This window comes from Nannobrachium achirus (genome assembly GCF_963921795.1).
Source record: "Nannobrachium achirus genome assembly, chromosome: 12".
NCBI classification, from domain to species: Eukaryota; Metazoa; Chordata; class Actinopteri; order Myctophiformes; family Myctophidae; genus Nannobrachium; species Nannobrachium achirus.
The window spans coordinates 54,612,488-54,630,486 of record NC_137832.1 but is presented as its reverse complement, the minus strand read 5'-3'; the positions used below and the strand labels follow the sequence as shown (position 1 = coordinate 54,630,486).

Genomic DNA, 17,999 nt, shown 5'->3' with positions numbered 1-17,999 from the left:
AAAACAAATGTTCAAGAAGTACTGAAAATAGCCGATCTACAAGCTTGCGGCGTGAAACGACGTGTTGTGAGCTTGCAGATCTGCTGTTTTCACTAGTTTGGGTCCCAGGCAAACGTCTAATGTATTTCTGGGTCTTGAGCTAAAACGTTTGGGAACCACTGGTGTGTGGCACTCTCTGCCTCGTTGTCAGGTCCCAGAGGAGTGGAAACAAAATGCTTTATGTGCGTCCTGCTGCTGCGCTGCGCTAAAACATGTCCCAAGAAAAGTCAGTCATCTTCAGCAATCTGTTTGACTAATTGCTTGAAGCCTTACTGTTTTTTTTGGGTTCAAGTTCACCGAAAAAACTTATTTTTCTCCCCCTATCGTTTACTTGAATTAGACTTGAATTCACTGGGTCATTTTGGAGGGTGAACTATCCCTTTAATTAGGTCCCATATATCAGATGTGAGTCGTTCCATTCAGAGTATCCCTGTGTGTGTGGTGCGTGCGTGCGTGCGTGCGCGAGAGAGAGAGAGAGAGAGAGAGAGAGAGAGAGAGAGAGAGAGAGACAGACAGACATGGGGGGGGTGTTTGCTTTCCACCTGTTTGAGAATGTAGACAGGTGTTTCCTTCTGACTGGCAGTGTGACAGCAGTAGTAGAAGAATCACTGACACATTTCTCCTCTCTCTCTCGTCTCTCTCTCTCTCTCTCTCTCTCTCTCTCTTCCCTCCACTGGGGGGAGGGGGTGGAGTGGTGGTGTAGTGTAGGGAAGCAGTTGGCGGAGCTGAAACTATTTAGAATTTGCAGACAGAGCTTTGGTGGGGGAGAAGGGGGGGGGGGGGGGGGGGGGAGGGGGTGACCGCGTTCTTCTTGTGTTTTTTGAAAGCCTTCCTCGCGCGGTCCAAAATGGCAAAGCGGTGAGTGTTCTCCTTGCTGCGGTGGAGCACTGCCCCACCCCGGGACGGGACGGGACGGCCGTCTATTAAAAACACAGGAAGCTAGACGCAGCAAACCGCCTGCGCTAGAGGCCCTGAAACCCAGCTTCAAACCTAGTTTTAAGCTCCGCTTCAAGCTCAGTTTCAAACCCAGCTTCAAGCTCAGTTTCAAACCCAGCTTCAAGCTCAGTTTCAAACCCAGCTTCAAGCTCCTCAAGCTCAGCGGTCCGGCGCAGTCCAGTGCTATAATTTCCCTAAAAACGCTGCTCACAGTCACAGTTCCACAGGGAACATAGAATTGAGGATGGGGCAATAAAAAAAACCAATAAATCTCACAACAGTTTGAGTTGCGACGGATGTTTTTGCATGGTTGAATTAAATTATTTTGGAAAGACCACAGCACGTCGATGCAGGTATAGTTGCACGGCCAAAACAGCCAATCAATCTATAAGCGTTTGTGACGCATTGTGAGGCTGTTCTTAAACTGTTGTGCCCACCCTGCGTACTTCCTGAACTTAGCGCTTCAGTGATGTCATTTCTCTTGGTTTATTGCTCTATTTTTGCTGACATTCTTTTGAACTTGCAAAGGAAGACTCTGCGGACTTATTTAGAAGCCCACAAGTGTGTTTGAGGTAAAAGTGTAAATTGAACGTAATGGCTGGCTGCTAGGTGTCGACTCCCACTCTGCGCTTTTGACACACTTGTGAGAGCAAAAAATAAACACTCCCAGCTGTGCTGTGGGCTTCACATCTGAAGTAGAGGGCTCACTTTGGACTCTGCCATTCAGGGTTATGGGCTCAAGCCTTTTTCTGAGCCCTGCTGGTAATTACGTTAAACTTCAAATTAGCACTTAGCATCCCCTTTAATAAACCTTTTTTTATTAGCAATTTGCGTAATTTTCCAGTATATCAGAGGGGATTTTACTGGCTTAAGTGTTAAATAGTTAAATAGAGTGTTTGTTCAGTAACAGGGGTGTGGAGCATCTCTCCAGCTCTTTGGTGAACTGAAAATACATTTTCGGCTCAGGATACCAATTTCATCCAATCAGTAGAGAAAGCTCACAGAGTATACTGGATAAACAAGTGAAATTGGAAGTGGTGGTGGTGGGTGGTTCATCCTGATTGGACGAAATTAGTGACCCACCTGAAAATGTATTTCCTGTTTACTAAAGCACAGGAGAGACAGGGAGACGTAGACTCCTGTTACGGAACACTTTGTAGCAAGTATTACTATACCAGTAAGACTCCCTAATCGGGAGATAAGCGACCGTCAGGTCGCATACACAAACTTTAGAAGGCAATGGTAGCCAATCAGGAGGGAATATGGGGAATGGGACAGATCCATGTTGATGACATGACTTTAGAGAGTCTATACTGACAAACCGCTTTGCGTGATTTTAGTTGGAGGTTGTCCCTTTCATGCCCATATATGGATATCTCTCAGTCCTTGTCCCTATTTGCATGGTGCTAACCATGCTGTGCTTGTCCCTTTTATGCCCATACATGGAGATCCCTGATGTCAATATCAATATTAGGCTCATATCTTGGAATACCCAATATGGACATACCGTGTCAGTCTCATGTGGTCTGTGACGATCTACAGATTCACAACTTGTAGATCTGCTATTTTTGGTGAAGAGAGTTGAGGTAGATGGAAAAAGATCTCATCAAACACAGTGCAAATCAGGTGTGTTTTACTAAGCATAGACGGTCTCAGTGGTTAAACTTGCTGAAGTGACATTGATGAATTCCAAATATTATCAAAGTATTCTGAGGCACCCCTGGACTGGCATCACTGCACCCCAGGGTGCCACGGCACCCACCATTGCTCAGACACCTGCTAACCATTTTGTCCCGTGTGTGTTTTTTTACGGGGCCATTTCTCTAGGCGGCACCTGGCGACAGCTCCTTCAGGACGGCCCTGCAGTCAGCGCTCTACGCGCACGTGGTCGTGTACGACCACATCAGCCGGAGGACGGCGTGAGCGGGGCCTCCCGGGCCCACCGGCTCGCCACTGACGCACACACACACACACACACACACGCACGCACGCACGCACGCACGCACGCACGCACGCACACACGCACACACACACACTGCAATTTAGTGCATATTGGAGGGTGACCGGCGAAGCCTTTAATTTGATCGAAATAAAAAGTTTGAGTTTGAGTCAACCCCAGTCATCAGCCCAAGAGTGTTTTTTCCTCTCATATCTACGCATGGCATCTGGATTAGGGATAGGACGATAGATGATGTTATTGTTTATCGTGATAAAAAACACTCACGATAATCGTATCGTGGAGATTTAATTCATTGTGATATCGTCCTCCGTCATGCACTGGGATCAATTCACCTTTTATTTGCCGAGATACCACTTAAACCCTCTATAATAGGTAAAAGGTACTTTTAATAATATATAATATAATAATATACATACTTTTTTTCACTCTCTATCAAATGTCTTTGCCAAAAAATAGCAGATCTACAAACGTTGTGACGCGTTGTGAGCTTGTAGATCTGCTATTATTTGGCAAATGTTCCGCCCCAGGATAATGGATTTTGATTATCGTGATAATATCGTAAATCACGTTTTTTTTTTTTTTCTTTTTAACAATAATCGTGATATGAAATGTTCATATTGTCCCATCCCTAAACTGGATGCAGGGGGGGAGAGGAGCGAAGGGACGTTATAGCTTGACAAGCTAACTGTCTGTCTGTTGCAGTGGAGCTGATACATCATCTTTCTCTCTCCCGATTGGATAAAACCGGTATCCTTACCTGAACATTTTATTTCCTGTCAACTGAAGAGCTTGACTGGTGGGGGTGCTGTTGAGGGAGTTTGTCTGCCTGTAAAACTTCTGATTTAGGGTCAAGCACACAGTCTAGGGCGAATCCAATCAAAATGACACGTACCGATCTTTACTAATCTTCATCATCGAGCATTAGAGGTCTTCACGGGTCCAATTTGAACTACCCGAACCCAAAAGGACCCGGGGGAAATGGACCCGGACCCATATGGCCCCGTCTATCATTTGGAATTTGAGAACCGTTACCCGATCAGCCCCGAGACGTGATGGATCCGATCCGAACGGCCCCGCCTGTTATTAGAAAAATTGGATCCGAAACCCGAGCAGAACGGGAGATCCGAGACCCGAACCTGTCGCCCCGAAATGAAAGAATGCCAACGTTATTATATTAAGAGTTGTATCAGACATATTTCTTACCTAACGTCGCCACGGTGCTGCTGTTGCTGTCAGCGGCGCTGTGCCTCTCGCCAAAAGATGATCTTTTCCCAGACCAGTAAGTCAATGCGGACAGTTTGTAAATACAAATAAATCCATGTTTTTATTCCTTCTTCTTTGGCTAGCCAATGCTAATGCTATCCTTTTCTGTCGCATGTGTTGTTCATTATATCTTTCTGCTTTGAGTGTCCATTTTGCTCTGCAGAGCATGACAACACGCAATGACAACTCCATTGTAAACCGTTAACCAAAACGTTACGTTAATATCTTTGATAATAATAACAATCCAACAGTCAGTGTTGTTGTGACTGAGTGAGTTATACTTCTCAGTTCTCACAACCAATGCAACAGATTACATGCTGCATCTTTAGTGCCATCGTGTGGCGTTATCTATTTGGTGCAGTTGTTGCGTTCGCTTTCACTTCAATCTCGGCCTGTCTCGGCTCCACTCGGGTAACAGGAGATACCCGGGGAACCGGGGCAGACGGCCCGGCCCCGGCCCGCCCCGCGGTAAAAGCTCGAAAACGGCCCCGTTACCCGGCTCGGGGCGGTTCGGATCGCGGGTAATTTCGGATCTCGGGCAGGTCCGAAGACCTCTATCGAGCATAAACAATCTGCTTCACAAGAACAGTGTGATTTTTCCCAGTCCACATGCACATAGACAGGTGTGTTTTTTTCTTTTGTTTTGTTTTTACTGTTTAAACAAAGTTCTACGATTATAAAAGATTCTCTATCCACATAAAAATGCGAAAACGTGACTTTCATTGTGACAGTCTGGCAGGTGGGTACTGGGCATCTGGCATAAGTGGAGAGGGCCAATCCTTCAGTTGGCCCACTGGCTTGTCAATCATCTAGTAGCCCAGTCACAGGCTACTGCATGTGCCCCAATGAGTCCCACCCAAACATTTAAACAACGCGTCGCTGCCACTTGTAGATCTTCTATGTTCGGTTCATGCCGGTTGTGGTGGGCCGGTCTGGGCCAAGATGCCAGGGCCGAATTCATGTCCCAGTCCAGCCCTGCAGTCTGCCGATAAAGTCCAAAACTTGGACGTGCTGGTTATAGTTATCAGTGGTTCCCAAACTTTCTAGCTCAAGACCCAAAAGAGAAATCAGATGTTTCCTGGGGACCCAAACTGGTGAAAATAGCAGATCTAGAAGCTCACAATGTGGCACGAAGCAACGTGTTGTGAGCTTTTTAAATCGCTCCCCCACCCCCACACACCTTTTAAATCTCATTCATTTAAGGCTAACCTTTTTAAATCTATATATTTGTTTTTAACTCATTTGCTGCCATTTTAACATTGCACTGTATGGCTTTTCTGCCATTTTGTATAATGAATATTTTTTTTTATATTTAGATTTTTCCTAAATTCTGTGTTTGCACGACCATGTCATACATTACTGGAAATGGAAGAGGACAAGCTGTAGTTTCACGAAAAAAATATAATCTTGCATTTACGATGTACCATTCTATAGTTATAGCCATTTCAAAAACCTTGTTTTTTGATTTTCCGAGCTTGAAAATCAAATGAAAAGGAGTTATTTAAGTTTTTGTGAATGTTCTCTTTTCAAGGAAATAACTCACTTGATATCTGTCTTTATGGCTTCAGGCACTTATCAGATGAGTGTACTAGTGTAATAAGTGTAATTGTGTATAACTGGAATTGTGTAATAGTGCTGTAATAGGCCACATCTTGCCCTTAGGGCGTCTTACTTCACACAAAGAGAAATACGCTTTTTATATTGGACTGGCCCACGATGGTCTGCAGTACCTCCTCACACACACATGCACACACACGCACACGCACACACACACACACACACACACACACACACACACACACACACTCACACTAACTATACTGTAGGCTATACACATACATGTACATAATAGCAGATCTATATATATATATATATATAAAAATATATATTGCTAAGCAGGTGGGAATGGTACCCCCTCCAACTGTATTATGTTACCCATTTTCAAATGTTTTTATTTTATTTGTGACACTTGCTTTGGCGAGTACAAACCACTTGCGTTTTCTCATGTCAATAAAGCTCCACCGAATTGAATCTGTTGGGATCCGTTAGTGTGCAGTTGCAGTGGCGTCAGTTCAGAAAAAGGTAAGGTATGGCAACATGACATGTTGCCATACCTTAGCAACAGGCACAATGAAAAGTACATTTTATTATTTCCCCCTGTAGCCAAGGCATGGCAGCTGCATACCCCTGCCATACCCAATTGACGCCCCTGTACAGTTGCCATATGTAGTTGCTGATCAGGTCCGTTTCTATACCGGATGCGGAAACGTTTATGTATGTGATTGTGTAAATAACCGGATATTAGAACGGATCACAAGCATAGAGTTATTGATCACATCAAGAAGAACGCATTACAACATTACAATGCTGTGTGCGATACACATGCTGCAGCTGATCACACTCAGGGGGAGATGCAGGAGCGCCACGATGGATCGATATTCACTTTCTTTTCAGTCTGCACGTTGCGTGCAGGGAACGGGACACCGACACGGGAAGCACAGAAACTTTGGATGAAAACAAAGCAACTTACTTTCAATGAATCGTCGCGATTGCTTACTCCACTGTTCCCGGTGGGATCCATCTGTTAGCGTGCAGACACGGAGAAGACAAGGCTAACGCTCGACGAGGATGTCTTATAAGTTTTACCGACGCAAATAGAGATGTTGTTTGTGGTCAAATCAGCCTCCGGACACGACATGGTTGCTTGACCAGGAGTCCAGGACACGGGGGGACATATACTCTGCCGCGAGCAGTGCCTTGTGATCGGGATGTAGTCGAGGGGACCCCCGCTGACGTGAGGTGAGGTGCAGATGTGTTATCTATTTGTTGTGATGGTTTATTTTGGTTCAGGCAGTCATGAGGCAGAGATGCTTCCAACTCTCTAGTTGGCTGCAAATCTGGACAATAGTGTGGTGTGTGGGGTTATGAAGCTGTGGGTTGTGGAGGCCCATAGCAGATTATGGCTTTTGAAGTGAAAATGTCACGGGATTTTGTTTGATTTATGAAGAACGGTCTCATCGAGCTGAACTGTTTAGTTGTTGCTATAGGCTAGGCTGGCTAGCCTCCGCTTGGGGGGCTTCCTACATGGTGCCATTCAGATTGACTTCTGGCAACACTTCCATTGTAGGGCAAGGGCATTGGTGTTGGAATGGGGGTGTGTGTGAATGGCATGCATGTTGGAGTGAGGAGAAAAAAAAAAAAAGAAAAAAAAAGAAAAAGAGCCTCCGCTTGGGGGGCTTCCTACATGGTGCCATTCAGATTGACTTCTGGCAACACTTCCATAGTAGGGCAAGGGCATTGGTGTTGGAATGGGGGTGTGTGTGAATGGCATGCATGTTGGAGTGAGGGAAAAAAAAAAAAAAAAAAAGAGCCTGGAAAAAAAAGACGCATTCTGTGTGCTGGAGGCTGCAGCGGTTGCCAGCACTGTTCCTTCTCTGTTGATTATGGGGAGAATTATACACTTTTATTGAGATTTATACATTTATTACACTCTTGTTTTCAAACACACTCACTTTGATGTGTGATATTTTGGTTTCCTTATAAGATAGAAGGCTAAAACTTTTTGAGGAGCTGTGGGAGAGTCTAATTTAGCATTACATAATTTAAAAGCACATTGGCGGGATTCACGGGCGTGGCAGGGACGTACAGCGGGATTTTTACGGGATTCACGGCCATCGCAGCAAATGAGTTAATGGAAGACTCAAAAAGGGGGATATTTACTCGCAACCTCACGGCTCCCACCTTGAGAAACCCTGCCCTGTGTTAACGTCACAGAAACACCCACCAATATAAGGACTATTATTTGACACACAGTGAGCTGTTTATTAGCCACTTAACCAACTACGACCTGAGGCTGATTCTACAGATGCCTTCTAAACTTTTTCATGTCAAGGACCCCCCAAATTGATATCTATTTGGCCTCAAGGACCACCGGTGGTCCCCGGGCGTCTGGTTGAGAACCACTGCTAAAACCCCAAACTGAACACCAACCTGTTGTCCAAAACTCTCCAAACCTTCATTTTGAAACCAAAAACAACAACAACAACCCTTTCTCTATACTGAGGACCAGTAATTGTCCTCACTATGTCCATTTCCGAAATTCCTCACAAGCAGAGAACCTACGTATGCAAACACACACGCACCGTGTTAGGCCCTGTAATTGTTTGTATTCCGGGCAGTGCAGGCCCCCAGGTTATTAGCGTTTTATTTTGGTGGTCCCTCCTCCCCAGAGCTATAGTAGTAGTGGTCCTCTAGTTATAGGGGGCAGCAGGAACCTGCTCGGCCAGGGCAGGGGACCCTGGGTTCATCTCAGCGCTGCTTTGGCCCCGGCATGTTTTGGCCGTTTGTCTAAACAAATTAGAGGCGTAAAGAGCTTTGAAAGATGATGGGGGCTGTGTTTGTGTGTGTGCCCCCCACCCCCACCCCACTACACCCACCCCCAGGCTGCTGTAGCTCTACTCTTGGACAGAGGAGAGGGGAAATGGGCTTAAAGCATTCCTCATGTTGCAAGATGCCAGACAGACTTTACGGGACATCAAAGTCACCAGGGGCGTCACACCAAATTCTGGGCCCTGGGTACAAGGATTCACTGCGGGCCCCCCATGAATGTTAACTATTGAAAAATAGCAGATATACAAGCTCGCAGCGCGGCTGTGAGCTATTTTTGAAAAATCGTGAAAATGTGTGCAAGAAACCTATGTCAAGGACCCCCAAGATGATATGTATTTGGCCACGGACCCCGATCTCAAAATATTTCGTTCCAGGGACCCCCAGAAGCAAAATTTGAGTTAGAAATGTTCGCTTAAAAAATACATATATTCAAAGATATTCACACATTTTCACGACTTTTCAAAAATAGCAGATCTACAAGCTCGCAGCGCGGCACTCGGTGCCGCGCTGTGAGCTTGTATATCTGCTATTTTTTCAATAGATAAAGTTATTAGGGCCCCTCCACCGTGGGCCCCAGTAACTCAGTCCCACTTTCCTACCCCTTGTGACGCCCCTGAAGTCACCCGTCCCCCCCGTCATTTACATATTAGTCACTCACTTTACTTTTTCCTTTCTTGTGTTTTCTTCTATTTCGGTTTTTCTCTCCCTTCTTTTTTGAAAAGGAAAAGAAGTTTACAAACACTCCACTTCCTCGCTGCGTTTGCCACCTTGAAGTCTGCTCCAGTTGTTGTGCAAAAAAAGAAAGAAAAGAAAAAAGGAGCAGATAATAGAGAAGCGAGGGAAAAAAGAAAACAGAAATAGTTAATAAAAAGTTAAAGCTCTGTATTCTGATTTAGTATGAAAACCTGCAGATCATGTCCGTCCGTCATGCCTCATGTCACGCTCCATATTATGGCCAAGATTCCTGATGTCATCATCAATATTAAGCCCATATCTGGGAATTCCCATATATGGACATATTGTGTCAGTCTCATGATAACGAGTGTGGTTGTCGCGACGCGAGTCACACTTGCAAATGAATTCTGTCCTTGTCCCTTTTATGCCCATATATGGAGATCCTTGATGTCTTCAATATTAAACCCATATCTGGGAATGCCCATATATGGACATATTGTGTCAGTCTGTTGTTTCTCGCCCTTAGGGTGCATAAGGAGTAAATATTGACCTTTTCTTTACATTTCCTGACATCATCTTCTGATTATTCCGAAACATTACAAAAATGATAATAATCTAAACATTTTCAGATATAAAGAAAAGTAAAGCTATTTTCAAAATAATTTTAGACTTTGGATTTTAAATACATCCATAAATTTATATTAAAACGTTTAAGAAATAATGAAAATAGCAGATATACAAGCTCAAAGCTGCCACAATGGAGCTTGTAAATGAGCTATTTTCACTACTTTAGAAATAGGAATGAAGCACCAAAAAAAAAAATCTTTTGGGGTCTTGAGCCGCAATTTTTGAATGAATTGAGCAAAGGACCGCAATGTAAACAAGCCATAGTGGTTTCTTGGATTTGAATCCTATTAGTTGACCTTGTATCTGAACTGTACCGTCTTAATTATGCTTTTCCTACACAAACTGCTAATAAAGTATTCATTCAATCAAACAATCAATGATATAGAGTGTTTGTTCAGTAACAGTTTTAGAACCCCTTCTATAGAATGTTTGTTCAGTAACAGGAGCCTCCCTGTCTATCCAGCCCTTTATTAAACAGGAAATACAGTACTGTATATCGTCGTTGTCGGGTGGAAACCTTGTATGTCCAAAACCGTTCATTTTGTATTTATCACTTTAAAAATGATTTAAACTAGTGAAAATAGCCGATCTACCAGCACACAACGCCTCGCACCGCGAGGCGTTGTGTGCTTGTAGATCTGCTATTTTCACTAGTCTTGTGTAACAGTCTCTAATGAAGCAGGGCTTTACTTTGCGAAAAAAACATACACATTTTAAACTTGGAGATACGAGGTTTTCGCCAGACAACGACGATATGTATGTTCAGGTCGGATACCAATATTCAATCAGGGGAGACAAAGGTTAATTTATCGCTTCAATATTATAGTGTTCCAGTTTGTTTCACTTCCAATTTCACAATTTAGCAGACGCTCTTAATCCAGAGCGCACTCTTAATCCAGAGCGCACTCTTAATCTAGAGCGATTTAAGCAAGGTGAGGTGATACTGTACAAATCGATAAACATCAAATGCATAGAAATCTAAATCTAAAAAGATAAAATGTTGGTAGACCAAACACCTATTCAGTGAAAACTGAATATGGGATTTTTTTTTATCCTGTATCCTATTTCCTTATTGGATATGAATGAGAATGAGCGGTTTCTATAATCATCCGCACACAAGAACGTGCAGTTGGAAAGGACTGCCGGATCATGATTATGTTTACTGTGCACGTGTCAACGGTTTGTTTTGTTGCAATTATGTGTTTATTTTTCAGTGAAAATTGTCTTAACAAAATACTGAAAAAGTGTGATGAAACGTGTGCGTTTTTGAAAGGAATAAATTAAATCAAGTTTGACCATGTGCACTGATGGAGTACCACAGTATCTTTATTCTGCATTCAATTACAAAACTGCTTTATATGAGTATGCCTGTCACAAGTATTACATAATCATATAATCGCAATTTTGTCATAATCGTTTCCTTGTGGAAAATTCTTCATATATTCTCAAACATTTTCAAAAATAGTGGAAATAGCAGATCTAAGCTCATCGCGTCGCGTTGTGAGCTTGTAGATCGGCTATATATTTCCACTATCAATATGTTCTTTTTTCAAGTACAACATTTTCAAATATGTCAGTAATATCTATACTATAATTTTGCGAATGTCTGTCTGTCTGAGTGAGTGTCTGTCTGTCTGTCTGTCTGTCACAGCGTTTCTCCTCAGTGGCTGGAGCAATTGATCTGAAATCGCATCACCATAAGCATATGAACACACCTGACATAACTGTGAAGCCCGTTTGTCACTTTCACAAATCATATGCTGTATATTAGCATTTTTATGGTGTATCTACTATCTATTCTGCATCTAGCATGAGGCATATCTATTCTGCATCTAGCATGGGGCAACATGTTTAACCAGCTCTGTGTGTGTGTGTGTGTGTGTGTGTGTGTGTGTGTGTGTGTGTGTGTGTGTGTGTGTGTGTGTGTGTGTGTGTGTGTGTGTGTGTGTGTGTGTGTGTGGGCGGGGGGGGGGGGGGTTGTTGGCTGGCCCTCTTTCAGATGTTGTCATGTAGATCGGTACACAGTATCTCTGTAGCCTTTAAATGAAACGGGTATTTCTTACATTGATGCTCCTACATATTATCATGCAAGCACCAGAAAGTTACTTTCCATCCCTCATATACTGTGTGTACAGTGCACACCCCATAACCCACACACTGCACATCATTTCGGAGCTCATATCTTTGAACGGGTAAGGACTAGTCTTTGTATAATTATGTTATGTGTCATATCTGCCATGTGCAACTTCAAGGGGAGGGGAGGGGAGGGTTGTTTTTCTTGGGGTGAACAGTGATTGTTTGCAGTGGTTTTGGAGCAGCGACCTGCAGGACCCACCAGGACAGATGTCAGAGGTCTTGTTCACGACAATCTCACTTCCTCCTCGACCTCTCCTTTTGTTTCTTCATGGCCTTTTACACAAATGCACGCACGCACGCACGCACGCACACACACACACATACACTAACTTAAGTACAATTTTGAGGTATTTCCTACTTTACTTGAGTATTTTCAGTTTTCTGTACCTTTACATCTCAGAGGAAAGTATTGCATTTTAAGGCCCTTTCCTACTGGATAATGATAAAGATAACGATATATAAATATTGTTTTAAAATAACAACGCAACGATAAAGCCGCCATAATTGATGTGAACACCGACATAACGTTATCGTCATAGCTTTATCTTGTCCGGTGGGAATGAACCTTAAATGACAACTTTAGTTTTTTACAACAAGGGTTCATATTTTAGATTGTAATTAAAGAATATAAAAGACGAGTGTTAAAATTATTTCATTTACTTCTTTCTATTGTTTTAGAGATTCTTATTTCAGTGGTCAGGGGCATGCGTACAATTGGCTAAATATGTCATTTTACCAGAATAAGCCCATTCCCAAGATACAACACAACCTTTCATGGTTGGATGTGACTTATGGGGGCTAGAAGTGTTACTGTAAATAGCAATAAAGAAATTGCTGGCTTATTGTGTCTAAAAAGACATATTGAGCCACTTGTATACATGCCCCCATGCATACGCATGCCCCACATTTTAGCACGGTAAACACGATAAAACAATAGAACAAAGCAAATGAAAACATTTCAACACTCACTTTTTATTTTCTCTAATTACAATCTAAAATATGAACCCTTGTTGTATAAAAAACAAAATTGTCCTTTAACTCCCCTACATTTATTTGAAAGCTTTAGTTACTAGTTTAATTTGCAGATATAAATTATAATATTATATTATACATGAATCATTTTAGCCCTATTTTCAAACAATTTGTACTTTTACTTTTGGTACTTGAATACATGATGCCAACACTTTCATTATTTTATTCAAGTACATTTTGACTTTTACTTGTAACAGAGTATTTCTACATGGTTACTAATCAGTCATAACTCCATCTACAACCACAAAATCTAACTTCTAAAAGCCTAACCTATTGTAAATCTATTGTAACTCCAACCTTTGGAGTCTTCCTAATTCTAAGCCCTAACTCTAAACTCTAAATGGTTGTTTTGCAGTTAAAAAAAAAAAATATATATATATATATATATATATATATATATATATATATATATATATATATATATATATAACCATTTCTCCCATGGGGACCATGAGGAAAGCAGTCCTCAAAGTGTATATTTTTGAGGAGACACACACACACACACACACACACACACACACACACACACACACACACACGTGCGCAGAGCCCAGTGTGGGGGTTGACCTCAGGGTAAAGAGGGCATGTCGCAATCACACAGCTCGTCAGTACATTTACTCAAGTACCGTTTTGACGTATTTTTGGGGCTTTTTGTTACTTTTTACTCAACTACACATTGCAACAAAATAGAGATTTTTTTGAAATTTAAATATGAAAAGAACATTTTGAAATGAGACATTATGCATAACGAGAAAGTTTTACTTCTAGTGCTGATAAGTAATTTTTTTTGGTCAATACTTTTGTGCTTTACATTTCTTTTTAGACAGGCCTTTTACTTGTAAGGGCATGGACACACCACACTTTACCTGTGAGGGCAAATTCTGCCAATACATTTCTTTTTCTTTAAACAAAATGTTTATCCCACGATTTTGCAACCGATTTTCCACCCAGTGCCAATTGCCCAAGCTGTAATCCTGGGCGCTACTCCCCCTTTGCCAACCTGGGGAGAGCCCCGAACTGAGCTCATGCTTCCTTCAGTGCATGCATGAGGAGTGTGCAGGCCGCTTCTTATCACCTGACAGGGGGGAGCTTCTCCGGTTCGGCGTAGCACGTGGAAGGAACACGTTATTCCAACCAGTTCCTTTTCCCTCCATCAGGCGCCCCGGCTGGCCAGGGGAAGGCAGTATAGAGACCAGGATTGGGCCTACGTGTTTTTTGTGAGGGTGTACCTACCCTAGGAGACACGGGGAGAACATGCAAACTCCGCAAAGAAAGGCCCTTTCGCCAACCCCACCTAGGGTGTGGGTGCTGATGACGCGGAGGAGAGAACACGCCCCCAGCATCCCACTGTGACAAAAAGTTAGAATACGGTATGGAGATGAGAGGTTTCTGGCCCTGCATTGCAATGAATTGAGTACAAATTAAGGACCCCAATGTAAACAAGCCATAGTGCTTTGCTTTCTTGTGTTTAAATCCTATTAGTAGACCTTGCATCTTAAGTTCCGAACTGTACCGTCTACTGTCTTGTGCTTTTCCTATGCAAACTGCTAATAAATGATTCAATCAAACAATCAAGACAGCGACGATTCCTACATTACGGTTGATTTTCTTACCTTTAAAATAAATCGTAATAATAAGAGTTCTGTACGTCCACCACTAGCAGCAGCCCATGATGCGCCATGGCTCTCTGGCCCCTGCAGTTGAGGTGTAATCACAGGGGAAGCCCCCATGGGGAACCTCCCCTGGGGGAAGCAGCGGGCTGGGTGGGTGGTATAAATCACTATGTGGAAAGAAGTGTTTGCTGCAGCACAGACCTCATTCATGTGGGCTCCATCCCCCTGTGACGACAGACGCTGCCCACGCCGCTCTCCCCGAACACCTACCAATCACAACACAGCAGCAGCACAATGTGCACACATAGAGCTTGAGCCCCTGCACCTTTTATCCGCCTGTAAAAAGTGCCCTCTCCAGACCATGAATGCAGTTTTTACTGTGGTGAAAGAAACGCAAATGACCTCTTTCCTTTCCATGCCATACCTGAAGGCAGAGTTCAAGAACGCAGCATCATATGTTGAAAGATTTGCCCTCTCTGTGTAAAAATCAAGCATCGATTGAAAATCAATTGAAAATAGCAGACATTCAAGCTCACAACCCGTTACGCTGCGACGCGTTGTGAGCTTGGAGGTCTGCTATTTTCGATATTTTCACCAAAAGGCCCTTTTAGAAATTTCAGCCCTTGCCTCTCTAACATTCTCTGCATGTCCCTGCACACTCTGCACAGCAGCAGCACACGTGCACATCAAACATGCCTCAATCGAGGGGTAAGTGTTAGTGTGCGGAGTGGAGTAGGGGGGTTAGAGGTTAAGGGGTGCAAATTATTCTGTGTCTCTGGATTCGTTTGGATTTCAGAAGGCACGATTCAATTCAAAATAGATATTCTTGAATTCAAAATATTTCCTGATTGAGAATCATCTTCTCAATTCAGTTGCACAAGTGATTACAATATTCTTTTTTTTAAAAGTATCAATACCGCAGCGTAGAAATACTCTGTTACTAGTATAAAGACTTACTTGAGTAAAAGTACAAAGGTAGTGGCATCAAAATTTACTACGAATCGTAAAAGTACTCATTATGCGGAATATTCCATTTCACAAGTTTTCAATTGTGTAAAATGTGTACAAATCTTTTTGAAAATAGCAGATCTATAGGCTCACAACGTGTCGCACTGTGAGCTAGTAGATCTAGGTCTGTTTTAAGTTAAATAGGGCTGAAGTGGTTAATGCATGTTTTGAAGCAATAATCAAAAAGCCACTAAGTAACTAGTAACTCAAATTGTCAAATAGTTGTAATGGAGTAAAACGTACAATATTTGCCACTGAGATGTAGTGGAGTAGAAGAAAAAGTATTGAAAATTGGACATACACCAGTAAAGTAAAACAATATACAGTATATCTAAATTGTACTAAGTACAGTACTTAATTACTTTCCACCACTGTCTGTACATACAGTAGGGGTGTTTCAGGATCAACAAACAAAATCAACGAACAGCTGAATTAATGACGGTTCACCTGTGATGTCAGTGATGTGTCAGGGGAACCACAGTGTCAGGCGTGACCTTCAGAGATATACGGATACGTGGACAAGATGTGCCGGACATCACAGTCACATCAGAGCATGATGTCAAAGCGGCAAACACATAGATCGATATATCAATAACTTTTGATATATTGTCCAGCCTGCACATATACTAAAGATCTAGCAATCGCCTCCACTGAACTATAACATTTACTACATATTTGTTCCATTGAGGATTTTGACTAAAGTTTGTCTTGGTTTAGTCGTTCTGACGTAGTCCTATATTGCCTATTTAACCACTTAGACCCCAGCATCCGTATTGTGGGGAAAGCTTTTGCTGTAAATATTCAATCAACAAGCTCACAACAAGCGTTGGGAATGGGATTTTAACCATTCCCTTTAACAGTCCGATTCCTTAATGGTTCCCTTTAATTATTCCTATAGGGGGTTCCAAACTGATTTGTAAGTTTTCTTTTCTTTTTCAACTCTGAGAGTGTACAGATGGAACCAAATGGACCCGTAAGGTCCATTTCGTTCCATTTGTACATCTCAGATGGTGGTCCTTGAATTTATAAAGTTTGAAAACCACCGGTATTTTCCTAAACGCTACTCCCCACGCGATGCGCTGTAAAGCTTGTCGATCGGCTGTTTTCAGTGAAAGCTTCCCGCACAATAACAGAAAACAGAAATGACACTAGTATAGAGCCCGGAGGGACTCCGGCCAACCATTCATGTGGAGTTTAAGTGGTTAAGTATAGGCCTCCTGGACACAGGGTTCCGTTGAAAGGCCTGAACATTTCTCAGCCACATCATCAAAACCAAAACGATTCCTTCTATTATTTCAATTTAGTCTTTCACTTCGGAAGGGGTTGGACCGCTGGCGCTCCCCTTTCCCCCAGACGAATCCGTTCAATGTGTTCAGCGTGTTTGTTGACCGGCGATATGAAGGTCATGCCCATGCTCATATTATTACCATCAGATGTCCAAGGGGGGAAATGGACTCTAATCATTTCCTCCAGAGTGCCCCCTGAAAAAAGAGCCCCCAGTCCCAGTCAGGGTGTGTGTGTGTGTGTGTGTATGGGGTGGGTGGGTGGGTGGGGGGCGTATTTAAACCCCTGGCATGGATCTGGTGTGGCGGGAGGGAAGGAGGGTGGGGGGGAGCAGCCCCAGCATCCGGATCAGACTGTGATGGACCAGGATGTATGTGCTTAGCTCTATTGAACTAAACTAAATAGGGGAGAGAGCCTCTAATGCCGGCAATAAGCCTGCTGCATTCAGCCAGCGCAGCAGCAGCCTGCAGCAGACGCGCAAAGCTTTGCTGAGATAAGGCTGATTTATACTTGGTAGCGCCGCGGCCGGTGTCGCACAGAAGTCAACTGGAAAAGAGTAAACGGTGTAGCAGCGAACACTTTGATAACCATAAAGTGTATTACTAAATTGTGCACTTTGCTATGGTTTCTTAACAGAACTCCCTATATAGTCTGTCTCTCTCTCTCTCTCTCTCTCTCTCTCTCTCTCTCTCTCAGTATATCTCAGTATCTCTCTCTCTGTCTCCCCCCCTCTCTCTCTCTCTCACTCTCCTTCTCTCTTGGTCTCTCTCCCCCTCTCTCTCAGTCTCTCTATCTCTCTCCCTCTCTCTGGCTCTCCCCCCCCTCTCTCTCTCTCCATCTCTCTCCCTCTCTCTCTCTCTCTCTCTCTCTCTCTCTCTCTCTCCCCCCCTCCCTCCCTCCCTCTCTGGCTTGGGGTGTTTTTCTCAGCGCAGAGAGTGGAGCATCCAGCTGGTCCCACTAGTCCTATATCACCAGGCACAACATGCACAACCTTCAATGAAAGCTGAGAAGGAAGGGGCGAAGAGAAGAGAGGAGAA

The 17,999-nt window shown here is 43.2% G+C and overlaps 1 protein-coding gene across 1 annotated transcript in view; it reads left to right on the top strand.

Moving 5' to 3' along the window:
• Positions 1–2,898, top strand: part of cfap299 (cilia and flagella associated protein 299) — a gene marked incomplete at both ends in the record, with an annotated part of 144,306 nt that extends 141,408 nt beyond the window's left edge. The window contains one exon of the mRNA XM_080738766.1: positions 2,803–2,898. Coding sequence (XP_080594892.1) covers positions 2,803–2,898 — 96 coding nt within the window. The remainder of the gene's footprint in view (positions 1–2,802) is intronic.
• Between the last annotated feature and the right edge of the window lie 15,101 nt (positions 2,899–17,999).